Source organism: Hemitrygon akajei, chromosome 23, assembly GCF_048418815.1.
Source record: "Hemitrygon akajei chromosome 23, sHemAka1.3, whole genome shotgun sequence".
Taxonomy (NCBI): Eukaryota; Metazoa; Chordata; class Chondrichthyes; order Myliobatiformes; family Dasyatidae; genus Hemitrygon; species Hemitrygon akajei.
The window spans coordinates 39,560,863-39,580,095 of NC_133146.1; the positions used below are offsets into that span (position 1 = coordinate 39,560,863).

At 37.2% G+C, this 19,233-nt stretch overlaps 1 protein-coding gene across 4 annotated transcripts in view; it reads right to left on the reverse strand.

The window, feature by feature from the left end:
- Positions 1–907: 907 nt before the first annotated feature.
- The window catches only part of LOC140715379 (exocyst complex component 6-like), a 169,959-nt gene continuing 151,633 nt past the window's right edge, over positions 908–19,233 (reverse strand). For all 4 annotated transcript variants that reach the window (XM_073027471.1, XM_073027473.1, XM_073027472.1 and 1 more), the window contains 2 exons: positions 14,822–14,934; positions 908–2,069 (listed from right to left, as the gene is read on the reverse strand). In XM_073027471.1, coding sequence (XP_072883572.1) covers positions 1,937–2,069; positions 14,822–14,934 — 246 coding nt within the window. In that variant the 3' untranslated portion in view covers positions 908–1,936. The remainder of the gene's footprint in view (positions 2,070–14,821; positions 14,935–19,233) is intronic.

Consider the following 19,233-nt stretch of genomic DNA (forward strand, 5'->3'; position numbering starts at 1 on the left):
ACTTGGATGTGAAATACCCAAATCAAATTAGGCAAGTGCACAAGATCATTCAGAAGCAATAGCTCTGCACTAGCTTTTGATATAAAATTATAACTCTGATCTTTGATGAAATCAAATTAGGCTTCCTATAACAAGCTCTAGGATCCTTTTGCTGGTAAGAGCTTGATAGCAATTGAGCAGCATCAAAAGTACAATGAAAATCACCTAAATACAGATATTAGTTTAGCCTTTGGATAAATTTCTGGTATGTAAAGGCCAGAGAACTGTAATAATGATAATGTAATCAAAATGCAGTATTTGACAGGTATGAAACTACTTTAACCCACTAAGCCATTAGGAAGGCTTTGATGCCTCACTTTCATTCGTGGCAGATTCGTAACCATTAGCTTACCAGGTTAAAATTATTCTACATACTTATTTTTTGTTATAAATGTGTTAAACTCATCAGTTTATAGAAAAACTTACTGTCAGTGTGTTCTTTGTATTAGTGAAAATGTTTGCATCAATGATTTTTAAATGACCCATAAATTGAAGGTTTAAGGAGAGATTAACGAGGGGTGCATTCACTAGGAAAGATAGAATTATTCTCATATTAAAACATTAATGAGAGTGACTTGACTTGGGAGGATTAATGACAACAACCTTCATGTTGAAGTATTATTGAGTAACCCTCATATCAAAGCAATAATGAAGGTGACTCACATAATGAAGAATTAATGATTGGAATTAAAACATTAATGGGAACTCTTAAATTAGAACAAATATTGATGATACCTTGAAAGATGTTAATATGAAATGCCATAATTCCAAAATACAACAATTAATCTTAACCTTGTGCAAAATTGTAGCTACTGGTAAACTGCGTCCAACAAAATAAAACTGAGAGACATAGAAAGTAACAATTAAAAAGTGCTCAGGGTTACTTTTATTGCAGAGTGGAAATAAAGTACTGCAATAGCTCAATGTACAGAATTTAATATTCTTCATTAATATCCATCTTATAAACAAAAATCAACAAAACTGGGAAGTCAAACAGTAAGATAATGAAGCTATACATCACATATCCTTATTGATTGTGCTGAGGATGATCCAATCTCAAAATCAGAATGAGGAAACTATAATTTTTCCACCAATTTTTGAATTAAGATGTGATTGGTTTCTAAAAGGGAAAAAAGACTGAAGTTGATTGAAAGTTATTTTCTGAATGTGAGAGAAGTGCTTTTGGTTAATTTTAATATTTTTGCAAAGAACTCAAAAGTTCACAATAGTACTACAGCCCTGAGTAAAAACTTAAAAACATACAGATTTACGTGCAATCATATCAGTGACGTGAAGGTAAAACACTCAAACAGCTCCTTCAGAATACGAATAGTGAAAATAAAATTAGACTGAACATCAAAGCCGGTAAAACATACAAAACAGTGGTCAATAAAGTGAAAAGGAAACATCAGCCAACTCTATGCAAGACTGGAACATCATGCCTTCTTTGATTATTATTTACAAAGTTATGTCACAGTCAATCCACAAAGTTAGAGATTACAGTGCCACCACCAAACTAAAAAATTATATTGCAACTGTAACTTGCAAAAATCTATGCTTTAACACATCCACCCAACTTCATATTGACCCTGCCCATCAGTCACTTGAGTTTTGTGTTATGTACATTTAGTTTTACAGTGTCCTTAACCAAATTAACTATGAACAGTTGCAGTGTGCAGTAAAGACCATTGCACATATTCACAGTCTCAAAACACCAAATTCTGCATGATTTGAAAAATACATACAAAATATTTCCCCTTCATTTTATACCACTATACCCTTTACATTCCCAATTGTTTTTCTTCTGTTGGTACTTGACAATCTTTTACATTCTGTTGTACACAAATGCTGGCTGAAGAATCATAAAGGGCTGGAACAAAATAACCAGGGCAACAGGCTATGTGTGTTGGGACATGCCGTTCACCAAACTGCGTAGCTGCTTCACCACAGTCTCGATTAGTTTCTGTTTATCACGGTCATTTTTTCTGAACTGAGAAAATATAATGTTTTTTTTGCTGGTATCCTTCATCCTGCAAAATAAATTAACCACATTTTTAGTGTCTCAGATCTGTAACAATTTTAAATGAATCAAATCAATCCATTAATAACACAACATACATCCAATACAGTAATATTGGATAATGTTCAAAAGTACATGCAACTGCAAGTATGTTTGGAGTGCACAGATCAACTTCCCAACCTCCTTCCTTCAGTCAGTTAGCTCCTATGTCCATCCACACTTGATGCTCAACATCTATCACCAATAGTGTTGATCTACACAGTTGTGGTTCCAAAATAATATCACATTTAAAATAATTTTCCTCATGTTTAATTCTCATCAAGGTCTTTACCTGTCTCCCAGTGCAAGTAAAATTCTTAAAGAATTCTGTTTCTCAAATTATGACCTTTTTATGCACCCTAATATCACTCTCTCCTCCACAGCATACCATTCCTTCTGTTGCCTACACTCACTTTCTAGAACTTCCTTCCCAAATTCCTTGCCTGACTTCTAGCTTTGAGAACTCCATTATGGGATTTGGGCTACATTGACAGCTTATTCAGTGTTTTTGGGCCACTACTCTTAAAGGCAAAAGAAACATTTATTGTCCTTTCATAACTAATTCCAAGATGATGATAGTGAGGCCCCTTCCTGAAGTATTGCTGTCCATCACTTGGCACTGCCATCAGGGTACTGCCATGGTGATATTGAAGTGCTTCAGGGATTACACCCCAAAATAAACAGAGATACATTTCCAAGTCAGGACAGTGTGTGATTTAAAAGACTACTTGCCTTTCCATATACTTGTTACTTTTGTATTTGTCAGTAAAAGCAGTTGCAGCATTGGGAGATGCAAAGGAGGCAGCACTGCAGCTATGGTATTGGAGGAAGCGAACATTTAGGGTGGAAGGTTAAGTGTTAATCATGTGGTCTCCATTGTCTACAAAAACATCATATGTTGTTGGACTGCTACTTTTCTATACATGTGGAGGTACCCTAACATATTCCTGATCTGCTATTTAGTGATAGTGAAACGGCTTTGGAAAGTCAGGGAGGTGGTAATCACCATTTCAGACTGGCATTTAGACCCATGGTAATTATAGTTTGCCTGGCAGATGCATGTGGCAAATGCTACTATTCATTTATTAACCCCTAACTAAAGGCAAATTAAGTTTTCCTGCATACAGGCACAGACAGCTCCATTTTCTGATGAATATAATGACTTCTGACCTTATAATGGAAGGCCATTGATATTGACCTTTGGAACTTCTGCAATACTGGGGTGGAGCAGACTCACAATCACTTTGCTTGGTGCAAATATAGCTTCACCCAATGGAGTTTTACATTTTATACCGACTTCAGTTTTATGGGTGCCCGGAGGTTACGTTTGGTCAAATTCTGCCTCAAATGTCAAGGGCAGTCACTCTCATCTGGAATTGAGATCAGGTGTTGGGAAACCCACACTGGGCAATGAACAGATTATGGTCAAGTAAATGCCATTTTGTACCCTTCAATGACTTCTATCAGTAATTGATAGTCTAAAATTTTATGATGATGATTGCATGTGACATGCCCTTTCTGGAGAATACATAGTTGGTAGGAACAACATTGTGGTGAAACTTCAATGAATTTGATTCATTGTAATAACCAAAGGTTCTCAGCTCAATTTCTCAGAATCAGGTTGGTCCAATATCTCCTTACGTGCTTAAGTATCAAGTTATATTTATAAATGCTTCTCAGAAATACCTTAAATTTTTTTACTAAGTTTAAGCGACTACATAAAAGCAAGTTGTTGTTTGATGATCCTCTTCCCACAAGAATGAATACGCTCAATAAGGACCCACAAACTGTTGAGGAGGAAACGCAAGGCAAATAATCGTCAATTACTCTTCGATATCTTCCTAATGCTGAGCCAATGGGAGATTTGGGTGCAGATTAGCTGCAGGATGTATGACAGTATGATCTTCAATGTATTAAGACTGTGAGCAAAATTGATACAGTGGTGTAATAAACTGCCGGGAAACTCATTGTATCCCACCTTTCACTCATTGAAGCAATTGTATCAATAATTACTGCTTTCAAAGAAAACAACTCTGCTTATTCTATTTATATCAAATACTGTCAATTTTACAAGCACATGACAGATTTTCCAATTTAATCCAGTTAATATATCCACAATAGGAACATCCACTCAGTCTCGAAACAGCATTTAAAAAGCAACCATTCAAAAAAAAAAGGCTTGCATGCTCTAGTCCAGAAACTATCAGCACACTTCAGTCTTTTACTCACACCAGTCATGTTTGCAATCAAAATCCTGCATAAATCATTGTGGAAGTTAGATAATTGGACATTCAGGGAAAATTCTCTTTTGACACAGGCTATTCTAAAATATTATGCTATACTTGGTTTATTAGCAAAATATAAACTTTGGTAGGTTTAGGAATTTGTTGTAAAACTGAAGTACACTGCCACCACTGGGAGGAAGGTTCAATTACAGCAATGTTCCCTGGGAGGTAGGCATGTTAAAAGATAGTAAATAAACACCTGTAACTAACATACTGAAACCATTAGATCATTTTAAAATGTTATGCTGACAGTTAGCATGCATTAGTGTTTTCGGCACAATATGCTTGTCTATCTTTAAAGGTGGTATCCCCTTGTACAATTGGATCTTCGATTTCTTCACGTGCAGACCCCAGTCAGTTTGGATTGTCAACATCTCCACAATCACCATCAGCACAGGTGCATCACAAAGCTGTGCACTTAACCCCCTGCACTACTCACTTTACACTTATGACTGTGAGGCTAAGCACAGCTTCAATGCCATATACAAGTTTGCTGATGACAGCACTGTCATTGGCTAAATCAAAGGTGATGACAAATCAGCATATAGGGGGGAGACTGAAAATCTGGCTGAGTGGTGCCAAAACAGCAACCTCTCAATGTCAGCAAGATCAATGAGCTGATTACTGACTACAGGGGTAAGAAACTGGACATCCATGAGCCAATCCTCACTGAGGAATCAGAGGTGGAGAAAGTCAGAAACTTTTAAATTTCTCAGTGTTATCATTTCAGAAGACCTAATTGGGGTCCAGCACACAAGTGCTATCACAAAGGAAGCAAAGCAACACCTCTACTTTCTTTGGAGTTTGCAAGGATTCAGCATGTCATCTAAAACTCTGAGTAACTTCTATAGATGCAATGGAGAGTATATTGACTGATTGCATGAAAGACTGGTATGGAAAAACCATGTTCTTGAACGAAAAACCTGAAAAAGGTAGATACAACAAGTCCATCATGAGTAAAGCCCTCTCCACCATCTACATGAAGTGCCTTTGCAAGAAAGCAGCATCCATTGTCAAGAACCTCTACTATCCAGGCCATGCTCTCTTGTTCAGAATGTAAAGGAGCCTCAGGACCTACACAATCAGGTTAAGGAACAGTTATTATCACTCAACCATCAGGTTCTTGAACCAAAGGGGATAACTCTACTCATCACTCACCCCATCACTGAACTGTTTGCACAACATACCAACTCTCTTTTAAGACCTTTTCATCTCGTGTTCGATACTTATTGCCAATATATTTATTATTACATTTTTTTTGTATTTACATAGTTGTCATCTTTGCACATAGATTATTTGTCTGTCCTATTGGGTGTGGTCTTCCATTCATTCTATTGTGTTTTATGTATTTACTGTGAACGCCCGCAAAAAGATTAACCTCATGATTGTATATGGTGACACGCATGTACTTTGATAATAAATTTACTTTGAACTTTGGTAAGAAACCATGTCTTCTCATGTGTGCTCTACTGCATTTCAATCTCACCCAATTATGTTATTGGCTGTGCTGTCACTCAAATGCACTTTCACTTCTTATGATCCGATCATGATTAGTAATTTAATTTGCATATAAATCTAATAAGGGTTATAATACTTATTTTATCGTAAAACTTCACCTAACTTATTTTGTTGAAAAAAAATCATGAGCCTGTGCACTATATTCATGCCTAATCTCATGTAGCTTTGACCTTAAGTAAATGGGCTATTAGTCTGTACTCTTCATACAAGGGCGCTTCCTTAATTCTACATTTTGAAAGTTGTGTTCAGTTCTCATCTCTAACACCCAAGATCTTCCAGATTAAAGATTAACTTTGTCACAGGTATACTGAAACATACTGTGAAATGTGTCATTTGACCACAGTTCGAGGATGTACTGGGGTAGCTTGCAAATGTTGTCATGCTTCTGGTGCCACTATAGCACGTCACAATTTATTAATCCTAATCTGTACATCTTTGGAATGTGGGAGGAAACCAGAATCCATGTGGTCACAGGGAGAATGTACAAACTCCTTACAGACAGCAGCAGGAGTTCAATCCTAAATCACCAGCACTGTAAATTGTTGCATTAATCTCTATGCTATCGTGCTGCCAGCATCTGCAGTGTCTCCTGGGCCATTTCCTATCTAAATGCTGTGAAGGATTCTCCTTCTCTCCTCCCCCTTAAGTATTGTTCCCACACCCACCACCCTATGTTGTTTTAATTCCCTCAGAAGGAATGACTACTAGAGATGTTTAACCAAGCAACAGTGATACATATTCAAGATCAGAGACAGTTTAGGAATACCTCAAAGCTAGTTCACGTGTCATTTATGTACAAGAAAGTAAAGATGAGGGGAAAAAGTTTTAAGGCATTTGGAGAAGAAAATTACTACAAAATAAATTAAGTGATCATAGATTAATGATACTTGATAGACTACTGCATGAAGTAATACAAGCATAAAAGTTGAATTTAAGGAATAATATGACACTGCAAGGAACATTACTAGCATCCTATGAATACAACAGAAACATACATAACCATTAGTCATTTACTGCACAGCTTTCTATCTTTCAGATACTAAACTATCTCCATGCATTGTTGTGGAATTCAGTCCTCTAAGCTTATTACCTAACCTAGTGGAATATAATTACAGTCGGCCCTCCTTATCCGCGAATTCAACCAACCGCGAATCGCGAAAACCCAGAAGTGCTCTTCCAGCACTCGCTGTTCGAGCATGTACAGACTTTTTTCTTGTCACTATACCCTACACAATGCAGTATAACAACTATTTTACATAGCATTTACATTGTATTAGGTATTATAAGTAATCAAGAGATGATTTAAAGTATATGGGAGGATGTGCGTGGATTATCGTGGATCAGAATTTTTTAAAAATCGCAAGTTCTCTTACTAGGCAAGTCGGACCAGGTACATCCGGTATTATTTAGCGTCAGTTAGTCAAATGTTTGTCTTAGTATATATTTCACCTTTCTATGCATATAAAACACTTAAGAACATATGTTTCAGTGCCGGGCTTGGAAGCCAGTGACAGACTGCTTTCGAGCGCGCTCTCCATCTGTGCCGGGTTGATGTGGAGGATCAAAAACTCAAAACCCCAAAACCCAATAATTAAACCACTGCATTGCTTAGTTATAATTGTAGGTTTCATCGGGGCAGGGCCTTTCTCACTTTATCCTTTAAAATTGTTCCAATCGATGACCGACGTAGCCTAACGCTTTTACAATGACGGATGGTGGTTCACCTCTTTCTGATCGCTTTATTATTTCCACTTTATTTTCAATTGTGATTGTGATTATTTTTGTGAACAGAAACACTGCGGATTCAGGGCTCCAGTGCCAGGTCCTAATGTCCACCACACTGAGACAGGTTAAATAAGGTCTGGGATTCTGCTGGGTACTAAGGTCCACCGCATTGAGACAGTTTGAATAAGGGACTTGAGCATCTGCGAATTTTGGTATCCGCGAGGGGTCCCAGAACCAATCCCTCGTGAATAAGGAGGGCTGACTGTACTTTGTTTTAGATTACATAGCAAGTCTGTTAACTCAATCGTTCTAATTCAAGTATTTGCACTAGAATTAACACTGTAGAAGATTAAGTCCAGTTCCTATGGTGAGGTTGAAAAGTAAGAGGTAGTGGGGAAGAGAACAATAAGTTGACCATGGGATTTGTACCAAGGATATTCCTGCTCCCACTAATGGGAATGGGGTGGGGGTTGTATTAGGGCAGCATAAGTTCGGCAAGCCTTACTAAAGAACAGATTTGGTTATTTATAGGTTGGAGTGACTTCCAGAGGTTTACATCTTGCTTGTTGATTAAAATGTCTAATTTTTCCATTTGACTGAACAACTAGTGTGCAGGCTCCAGTATTTAGTACAGGTCTGGAGTTCTATCATACTGTGCATTTTAACATTTTAAATGTATAATGCAAATGTGAACTTCCTGTTTTGCAAGTAGACTTAGATTGTTTAAAATCTGGATCTTTACAAATTCAACATTGTTTATGGTCGATCTTCAGTACTAGTGTAAAGGAGAACAAAATGATTGTTACTCTGGATGCAATAGTGCATAAAACACAACAAGCATAAGAAAAAATATAAAAGCAATCTTAAAAATGTACAAGTAACTGTTGAGTGTGGCTGTATAGATATATATAAAATCAGCTTGTAGACATTCACTGATTGTATGTACATAAGTGACGCAGGGTGCAGGAGCACCTGAACACAAGGTGATTGATAGGAAATGGTCAGTGACAAAGTGACTCTTGGCAAGTGGGACTCTTCCACATAGAGCAGGGCATATGAAAACACAGTTTTCATATAATGCACATATATACTCGGGTACCTGGGCTTTTATAGTGATGTCAAACTGCTAACAATTGCACTTTAACACCTTTTCACAGAGTTGTTCTGCACCTACAGTACATGAGGCCTGGTCATAAACATTGAAGTAAATCTTAGCCAGAGGAAAGAAGAGTTTTTACATTATCTGACTATACCTGGTAAGCTACCAGGATTTGAAGCATCATACTCCACTTTTAGACGATTTCTTACCAATTATAACTGTTCACATTAACTACTAATCCCCTCACCAAAATCAGCCAGAGCCTTCACCTCTTCACGTTCTCTCAAGCAATAATTCACCTGCCAATTCTCCTCTTGATCAACTTTCCTCCTCAATGTCTTGGATACAATCAAAACCACCGCCACTCTCTGGCCTGATCCTCCCCTGCTCTTCAAATCACTTACTCTTTTCAACACTTCCTTTGCTATATCCGCAGTTAAATACAATATATAAATGATCCAATCACTGTGCAGTACATTGTCTGCTACTTAATACAAGTGCATACCTGGAAAAACATGAAAAAGTTCCAGAAAGGAGCTTTCTAAGCTGAATAGAATTTTCACTTTTATTTAGCTAAAAACATCCTACATTCTGAATCAGCAGTTTATGAACTTAAGTCCCAATTACAGGCACTTAAATGATTCTGCACCAGTTCTGCATTTTTGGGGCAAAGATCCTTCACAACCTCAGACAAGCAAAAAATATTCTAGAGAATTATTCACAGCAGAGCAGGTGAGTTTTTGCACAGCTGCAGTATATTCAATATTTCTCTCATTGAAATCACCAAGAACAATTATCCAAGTATCAATTTCTCCTGTTGTTGCTGGGTGCAAACTATCATGTTTTTCTGAATCATAATACTTCATTACAAAACTTCATTGGGTATCAAGCACATTGGGACATTCAAATATTGTGTAAGGCACTATACTAAAAAAATTATGAGACTAGAAACTTCTTTGTCAGTCGGGGGCTAAACTGGCACTATGTAAGTAATGCACATCAATATATCTCAATGCCTTTGGTGCTAATTTTCCCAGCACTGTCTTATGTAAATGCATTATTGCATTTTGAATGTGCAGTGTATAGATTTTCCCATTTCCTCATGCAACAACTTATTAGTAAGGCAATACTCCATACCTATGGAACTGATCCTGGACTAATAATCAATAAGAACTCAAAAACAGCATGTTACTATACAAACAGAAAACCTTTGGAATCCTTTTGGATAGCTATAATGAACTGCAAGGAAAATTCAGCTGTCATGGAGTAAATTTACTGTTGCAGGTTTGAGTATCCTTGCACAGGAGTTGGAGAACTACAAGGGTTCTGTACACCTTGATGGCTACCAAATGAAATGAAGCATTGCTGGTAGGAAGTTGTAAGAGGGGTTAGTTACAGAAACTAATCTCCATGAACCTGACTGCAATACCTGAATATGTTCCACAACTTTACTTTTGGCCAAGGCTAGAATAATGGCCCCTCAGAAGCAAGGTGGTCAAATGCAGCCATGAGCTCAAACTCTCAATACTGTTACAATTCTCCCATTTCATAACCCACCCACACAACTAAACCAGGATGGAAACCATTTCTTATCAATGTACAAAAATCACGTTCCATTTGCTGGGTAAGATTGTCCTAAGGCAGGGGTGTCAAACTCATTTTAGGTCACTGGCCGGATTGAGCAAAATGCAGCTTCATGCGGGCCGGATCAGTCGGACGCGTGCGAACGTAGCTTTCGTTGCCTCCGTTTTTTCGGCCTGCTCTCATGTGTCTCAGTCTCTGCTATAACTACAAAGTGTTTCACTTTACAAATTCCGTTTCTTATGAAGAAGACTGCTGAATAAACACTAAAAACCCTGAAAACCTGGTACCTGAATAAACTCAGCATTAGCCATATCATACGCCATAGGCGCTTCGATTACTGGGGCCAGCTTTAATAGTAATTAGATATTATCTCGCGGGCCAAAGATAATTCCACCACGGGCCGGATTTGGTCTGCGGGCCTTGAGTTTGACATATATGTCCTAAGGTCAAAGTCTTCTTTTCAAAGCTTCTTTTCATGTTGTATGTCAATGATTTAGATGACTGAATTTCAGATCAGAACCATTATTACAATATGCCTCTTTCATGAGGAGATAAGGTGATAACATCACCGCTGTAGTCTCAATCAGAAGTCATTTAAGTGCAGGTGCACATATTAATGCTCCCATGTTACTTTGGCCACATAATCCTTAAGATGTGCTGTATCAAGATTGCCTATCATTGCCTGAATTATTGCTGCTTGATTCAAAGTGGAGTTGGGAGATAGGACGAATCTAGCACATCCAAATCATTGACATGTAGCATATCACATATACAGCACATCATACTGTGCAGTATGAAGAAGAAGAAAAAAGCCCTTAACTCCGAGTGGAGTCATCGGGACACCATCGTGACAGCCTTTTTTTAAAAGCAGGATTTCTTATTTTTACGAGGCAGAGTTGCTAGCTTGAGGCTCAACCCAGCACGGATGAAAAGCGTGCAAGGGAGCCGGCTGGATTCAAACTCAGGATACTTTACTTCAAAGTCCGGCACTGATGCCACTAGGCCATCAACTGGCAGTACAGTATGGAGAAACAAATAATTTCCTGATGATTGGACTGGGAGCACACAAAGCATGCAGAAGCAAAGGTTACCAAAGTTCAATGTATGCATGCTATCATTCCATTCAGATACCTCAAGCTCAAGACACAGGATATTGTTCCGATGTTCATGTACAAATTTGTTAAGTGCTCCCTTTAACATTGACATGCCCCCAAATTTACCACTATCCCTTTTTGATCACTTGCAGACTCACTAGAAATCTCTTCTTCCTGGCTCATCCAATTAACTTTACATTTTTAAAGTCCAAGTCTGGAAATCTTGACAGACCCTGCATTGAGCCTTTTAATTTGCAGCCACGTCCTCAACACTTAATTTCAAAACGTATGTAGCAATAATGGCCTGATATCCTTCTGTTATTTGGTTAGGCAAATTCTCCAGCCAAGACAACATGGCTATGAGAAGATTAAATGACTGGTCTAACTTGGAAGTCAGGATTTATCAATAGACTGAAAGGGTTTATGGAAAAGTGTAATTTTCCGCCACATGATCATTTTTTTTTGTAATTCAAATTTTTATTATTATTTATTCTTATTTAACAAAGCAGCACAGCATATCATAGAGCAGATACAGTACAGCATACTTACACAGCCATCCCATGACAGGAAAACATACAAAACTAAGAAACAGAAAACAACTTCTAATTTAAGTTTAAATTAACATACAACCAAAATTGATCCCACATGTCTTGCACTTTTCCCTCACTGTTAATTCTTCCCAACATGTGTCATTGTGATGAAATCTTAACCATTTCCTCAGTCCATTCCCTCAGCCACATGATCATTGATGGATTGTAACAGCTACCATATAATTGACAAGGTGCCACACATGAGGATGCTGAATAAGAGCCCATGGTACTACAGTAAAAATACCAGCATGGGTAGAAGATTGGCTGACAGGCAAGATCTACTGAACTTTTCTGATTGGTTGCCAGTGACTAGTGGTGTTCTGCAAGGGTCAGTGTTGGGACTGCTTCTTTTCACGTTGTATGTCAATGATTTAAATGACTGAATTTCAGATCAGAACCATTATTACAATATGCCTCTTTCATGAGATACTGCAAGGTAATAAGGTGATAACATCACCGCTGCAGTCTCAATCAGAAGTCATTTAAGTGCAGGTGCACATATTAATGCTCCCAAGTTACTTTGGCCACATAATCCTTAAGATGTGCTATATCAAGATTGCCTATCACTGCCTGAATTATTGCTGCTTGATTCAAAGTGGAGTTGGTAAAGTGGGATCCTATGGAGCAAGAGTTCCCAACCTTTTTTATGCCATGGACCCTGACAATTAACTCACGGGTCCATGGACCCCAGGTCAGGAACCCCCATTTAAAAAAATCTCCAAGCAAAGAGGCATGCTGTGGCAACACAGGAACTCTGTTACAGGGCGCCATCATCCGCCACCTGAACATCTTTCAGCAAACATCAATACCGCCTCCCCCCCCCCCCCCCTCCAGATAATTGACAACTGTTGACAAAGTATCTAGGTTTTGACTGGGACAAAAGGAAGATATGCCCAAAAATAACACCGATTTTCTTGAGGATCGTGACACTCTCCACAAGGGCCTTGGATATAACACTCCTCAGAGCTGGAGCATCTTTACTGATATAGTGCATGGTGACAAAGCTAGGATAAGGACCCTTCTTTCCCTTCTCGTTTGCCTCTAACCCTTCACTTTGGCTTCTGCAGCACATCGAGTGGAACCACTATTGAAGCATTCGAGGCAGTTAATAACTCTGACTGTAGAGCTCATTCTTATCAGTTAAGGGCTGCCCCTCCACTCTCGCACTAAGGCCTCTGGCAATATCCAACCGTGTGTGTAGCACATTGCATCTTTAAATGATATGGCTGAAAGCACTGGGGAAAAAGTCAAATCAGCTAGAAAGAAAAGCTAGGCTGAAGACTTCATTAGAGTCTCCTGCTGAATTACAGTGAATTGGAATAGTAACTTCTTCTCTCTCCACAGACCTTTGCAAGTCTGCCATATGTTGCTGTTTTTATTTCACTTAAGTTGGTCCTTTAAAAGGCAAAGCTAGACATTTATTAATCAGACAAATGTGATAAGAATGGTGAAAGTGATTATCTGTTCATTATATACTGGTGTAAAATGTGCATGCTATTTTGGGATTCAGAGCTTTACCCCATTTACATGGAATTATTGAGCTTGAATGAATTGTGACAAATACAACGAAATTTATATTGGCGTATAAAATGTCTCAAGACAAATGAATCCCTAGCTCAAGTTCTTTGTTTCATCACTAACTTTTCTTGCTTACCTACACTGGCAAACCTTTAACAACACACACACACACAAAATGCTGGAAGAACTCAGCAGGTCAGGCAGCATCTATAGAAAAGAATAAACAGTCAACATTTTGGGCTGAGATGCTGACTGACCTGCTGAGTTCCTCCAGCATTTTGTCTGTGTTGCCCTGGATTTCCAGCATCTGAAGAATCCGTGTTTATGATTGGCAGACCTTGATTTGTTCTCCTGGACTGCTTTTTAATCACTGGCAATGTATACATTCATTTCACTGCAGATTGTTATTGATGGTTATATCCTATAGTACTATGAAGATGAGTTAGACACACAGGACAGTAAAGAGATTATTTATTCATTACCATTATGTGTGAATAATGAACTCTGCCTTTGAAGCCACTGTAAGAATCATTCCCAAAATACAGCATCAGAAATGTAAAAAGCTCTAGGGCAACAATCATAATTCATTTCTGTCTGACAAAATGTTCTCAGATTATAAAAAATAAAACTTAATTAAATCGCTCTAAGGCATAGCTTTCAATCTCAGTGAGTGAGATGTTACTGTTTTGTCAAACAGGCTTACAGATGCAATATCAAAGCAGTTAAAATCAAGCATGTCACAAAGACTTTGTCAAGAGCCCAGATCTATTATGTTAATTATGCATACATTAATTATGAAGATGATTTCAAACATAAGTTTCAAATTTCAAACCATAAACATCCAATCCACAACAATGAATGAGTGACACTACCTGGTACATGGATACTACTTACCTTCTGTAGATTCTGTACAAAAGAGGAATGATAATGACAAAACAAAAATCAGAAGCTACCTCATTAGAAAGGGCAACTGCTTAAAGGTATTGATGCATATTTAAACTGTTAATATTGGAAAGTATTGGTATGATGAGTAGATAATATTTCTGGATTTCTAATTTTAATACAATTTGTGCAACATACATTACCAACTGTAGAAATTTGTAAATTTGTATAAAGTTTCACTAAAATCTTATCTTTTTAAAACAAATATGGAACTTTCCAAGACAGTAAGGAGAAGTAGAATTTAACACTAATTTTCTTCAGAATAGAATTCAATTAAAAATAGTTACAGAAAATCATGATATCCTTTTTTTTGATATACTGTAAACCAAGCTTAACCTGTACATGTCACATTGTAACTATTTACTTACTTCTCAAGCAGTATCAGAGCCGTGCTGGGATTCACTCTCAGGTACTTGGATGTAGCTTGCCCATAATCAGCTAGATATGTCGACCAATCCCATACCATAAACAGATCAAGTAACTACAAAAGACAAGTATAACACAGTAATAAGCAATCTTTTAGATAAGTGTTAGTGTGATTTATTACTCTGTAATAAAAACAGCTATTTAAAAAACAGGTTAATTTATAAGTTAATTTGATTAGGTAACTTAAACCTGAAAGAGTAAGGACTAGTTGACCTGCCATCCTAATTAATTGTATAGTTTCAAGTTGGTAATCTGAGGGCATTTTAAGAGCAGAAGCTAACATATCTGAAGAGCCTATACCACATGCCTACTAATCTACTAATCCCTGTGATATTAGGCAGGTAATCCAATGAAGTTTGGGTAACATGAGAGTATCAATGAAATGGTGAATTCAAGTGTCACTTCCTCTGTATGTTTCTATTTACCTCTGAAAGACACAAATTAATTACTCATCTTTTGACTCATTTCAGCTTTGTATTTATGTCTCCCACCATAATTTTCTGAAAATTCAATTAACTGAAACTGTAGTAAGTACACCTTACTTATGAACATCCCTTCAGTTTTGCATCATGCATCATTCCTGAGTTAATGCTGGTCTTTAATGCCTGTTTAATGTAGGCAGCAGTAGTCTTACCTTTGAAATTAAAACTTCACTCCAAGAATGAAAGACAGAGTCCAGACAAACATTTCACTGCTATACTCAAGCAAGGGCAGAAATGTCTGATTGTTAAATGCCCAGAACTCCAAAATACTGAACAGTTCATTCATTTCATTGTCTATTCATAGGATCCTTTGTGCAAAATAGCATCTACCCAAAAAAAGTTACTGCACTTCAAAGTAATTCAGTGCATCTGAAGTACAATTTGTCAAAGTGCACTGTAAATACTTTCCTTGTTCATTTATTACTTTCTTACACAATGTAGTGATTTTCTGAGTTAATTACAAAGAACATAAATGTATGGTTTCCTTTAAATTATCTAAATGTGAGATGACAGCAAAACATATCAGGCCGTTTATCAATTACAGTTCAGCTTTCAAAATTTTATTCCCTCACTACAAATCACTAAGCTTCAACCTTCTTTACGCATCTGGATCCTTGACTTCCTTGTTAGGAGACAACAATCAGCATTGATAGGTAATAACATCTCCTCCTCACTGACTATCAACACAGGTACACCTCAAGAATGCGTGCTTAACCCACTGCTCTACTCCCTCTACACTCATGACCACGTGGCTACACATAGCTCCAACGTCATCTATAAATTTGCTGACAACACTACTGTTACTGACTGAATCTCTGATGGCAATTAGAAGGCGTACTGGAGTGAGACAGATGGACAGGCTAAATGTGATGTAGCAACAACCTCGCACTCAACACCAATAAGACCAAAGAATTGATTGTGGACTTCAGGAAGGGGAGGTTGGGAAAACACACAATTGCCCTCATTGAGGGGTCAGCAGTGGAAAGGGTGAATAGCTTCAAGTTCCTGGGCGACAACAACTTGGAGGATCTATCCTGGGCCCAACACAATGATGTAATCATGAAGACATACCAGTGGCTCTGCTTCATTAAGAGTTTGAGGAGATTTGGTGTGTCAAAGACAGTTGCAAATTTCTACAACTGTATAGTGGAAAACATTCTGGTTCTCAGGCTGGTATGGAGCCTTCCAATGTACAAGATTGCAAGAGGCTGTAAAGGTTGTAGACTCAAGCAGTTTCATCACAGGGACAATCCTCCCTGTCATTAATGGGATCAAGAGGTGATGCCTCAAGAAGGTATCATCATCGATCATTGAAGGTATCAATCCATCATTGAAGACCCTCATCATCGGGGACATGTTCTCTTTACACTGCTGTCTTCAGGGAGGAGTTACACACTCAAGTGAAATCTCACACTCAAATGTTTTAAGAGCAGCTTCTTCCCCTCTGCCAGAATTCTGAACAGTCCATTTTAAAAAATGTCTTGTACTGCTGCATCAACAAACTTCACGACACATCAGTGATAGTAAATCTGATTGTAATTCTAATTTGGTAAAAATCAACATACTCAGCGAACTGTTGATGAAATTGCAATTGTGCTAACCTCAAGTTCCAACTTCCCACTTCCCAGAGTAACAAGGCACTAAACTGAATTTACAATTTTGCTCTCACACGAGTCAGATTAAGCATACTATGGAATATGGTACACAGCTTTGGTAGTCCCACTTGGTAGAGGACAACAAGAATTATGGAAAGATAGAATGGAGGTGCAAAATAGATAGTGAAGAGATACTGAGATATCAGAGCTTGTATACTTCATACCTGATGCATTTGATCATGTTTTTTTAATACGAAAGGACTACCCAGACAAATTACTTCGCAAAATAATCCTGCAGGGTCAGTACTGGGGTACTTCTATGCAATATAACAGAAATAATTTGGATACAGACACAGAAAAGAGGGGAAAAAAGCTATTAGCTTCTTTAGGAAAGAGAGGAGGATAAAAAATTGTTAAAAACTTGGTAAGAAAATATTTGAAATATAGAAATATACATACTTAGTTGAACTATTCATTGATTATAGCATCAGGTACTGTTAGCATCAAAGTTCCACTTTAAGAAACAGGAGCACAACATTTTAGCTAGGTACTTCACTGCTATATTGTTTGAAAAGCTACAGTTTGCATGAAAAATAAAGCAGAGACCGACCGGGTCAGCTCTGTTCAATGTTCATGCATTACAGAAGTAATTAAACTCTAAATTACTGTATAAAATTTTATTGCTCTAGACTTAATCAGTTCAATACCAACAATTGAAACCTGTAAAAGTATAAAAATCTGGACTATAATGACATTTTGTTAGAAGCTGATATTGACAAACAGTCAAACAGCTTTAGTGTTGTAGCATGACTTGTCTTTCAACCGAACAAAGGACTGAACTGGCTGACAGTGCGTTCTGTCAATTCACTGGCATGTCATTAAAATGATGAAGCACCTTGCTGTGTTGGAGAGGTTTTTCAGGAAGAGAAGCAATAGTATTCGCCATTTGACTCTATGGACAATCAAAGAATGGTGCTGACAATTGTTATAGACCACCATACATCCATGACCACTCTTTCCTCAAATGGAAACAGTCTATGTGGTCTCAAGTGTTCATATTATGCTGTTTGTAGCATAGAGGAGGAAAGGAATGAAATACTAAGTCAGAGATTTCAGCAGAGTCTCTAAAATGTAAAACATACTTTTATAACAATTGCTTTGTGCAATTTGGATATATGAGGAGTTAAGCCAATGAATATACAAGATAACTGTCTTCTGAAGTTAGAATAGGCATTACATTTCCAAACTAGCAATTACTTTTATCTCTCACTTTTATATTGCCTGAAATAGTACAGCCAGTGAACCACAAGCCACTTAAATCCACACTTTTACAGTGTGGAATCAAACAAATTTACAGAACAATCAGCAGTAGGAGTAAATATCAAAGGAGAAAACATCTGGATTTTCCAACTAAATCAATGTTTGGTGTTCCTTTTCACACACTGGCTATCACCTCCACAAACACCAATTTAACAGAATATTTAACTGTGAAAATTTTCCCGACAATCACAAACTCGTAATCACTTGGCAAAATGTTGACAAATATTTGTCAAAATGACAATGCTCCAAGATGTTGTAAAATTCAAAACACTTTCAATGTTAGTGCATTAGTAAAATCCTGTGTGATTAAGGGGGGCGGGGGGAGGAATTGAACCAAATCACTAATGAATACGTTAAGTTTATGTTTTGTGTTGTATGGTAAAAAATAATTGAGTTGTGCTACACAAGACATCAAAAGAAGGGATGTCCTGGTAAGCACTGGCCCAATTTTAATAGTAGTAATCTCAGCAGATGAATTATAATAAATAATAAACTTTTAAATTAATGTATTTCCTTAAGTGAAATTCCTTTTTTAAGGCCAATATCAGTACTCTAAATATGCTTCCGATAATCTTATTCAAAAGCAACTTCAAAAGAGAAAAAAATTATGCGTGTTTAAAAATGCAATTAAAAAGCACAAAAACATATACCTATTAAATAGTTAACTAAAGTATTGCACAAAATTACATGAGGGTCTATTCACGAAGAATAGGTGGACTAAATAAAGGAAAGACTTTTAATTTGATTATCTAAATTAAAATTGTTTGAGTAACAAAGATGTATTAATCATTTGACATTATTGGCAATTTGCCAAATAGAATTGAGTGATTTGTAATCAATATTTTTTCTTTTAATATCTAAAAATGCCTTAATTACAATAATTAATGATAATAAGTGACTAATAAGATTCAAAATCAAGAACCATTGGTTCTTAAGGTTCTTTAAATATCTGCAATA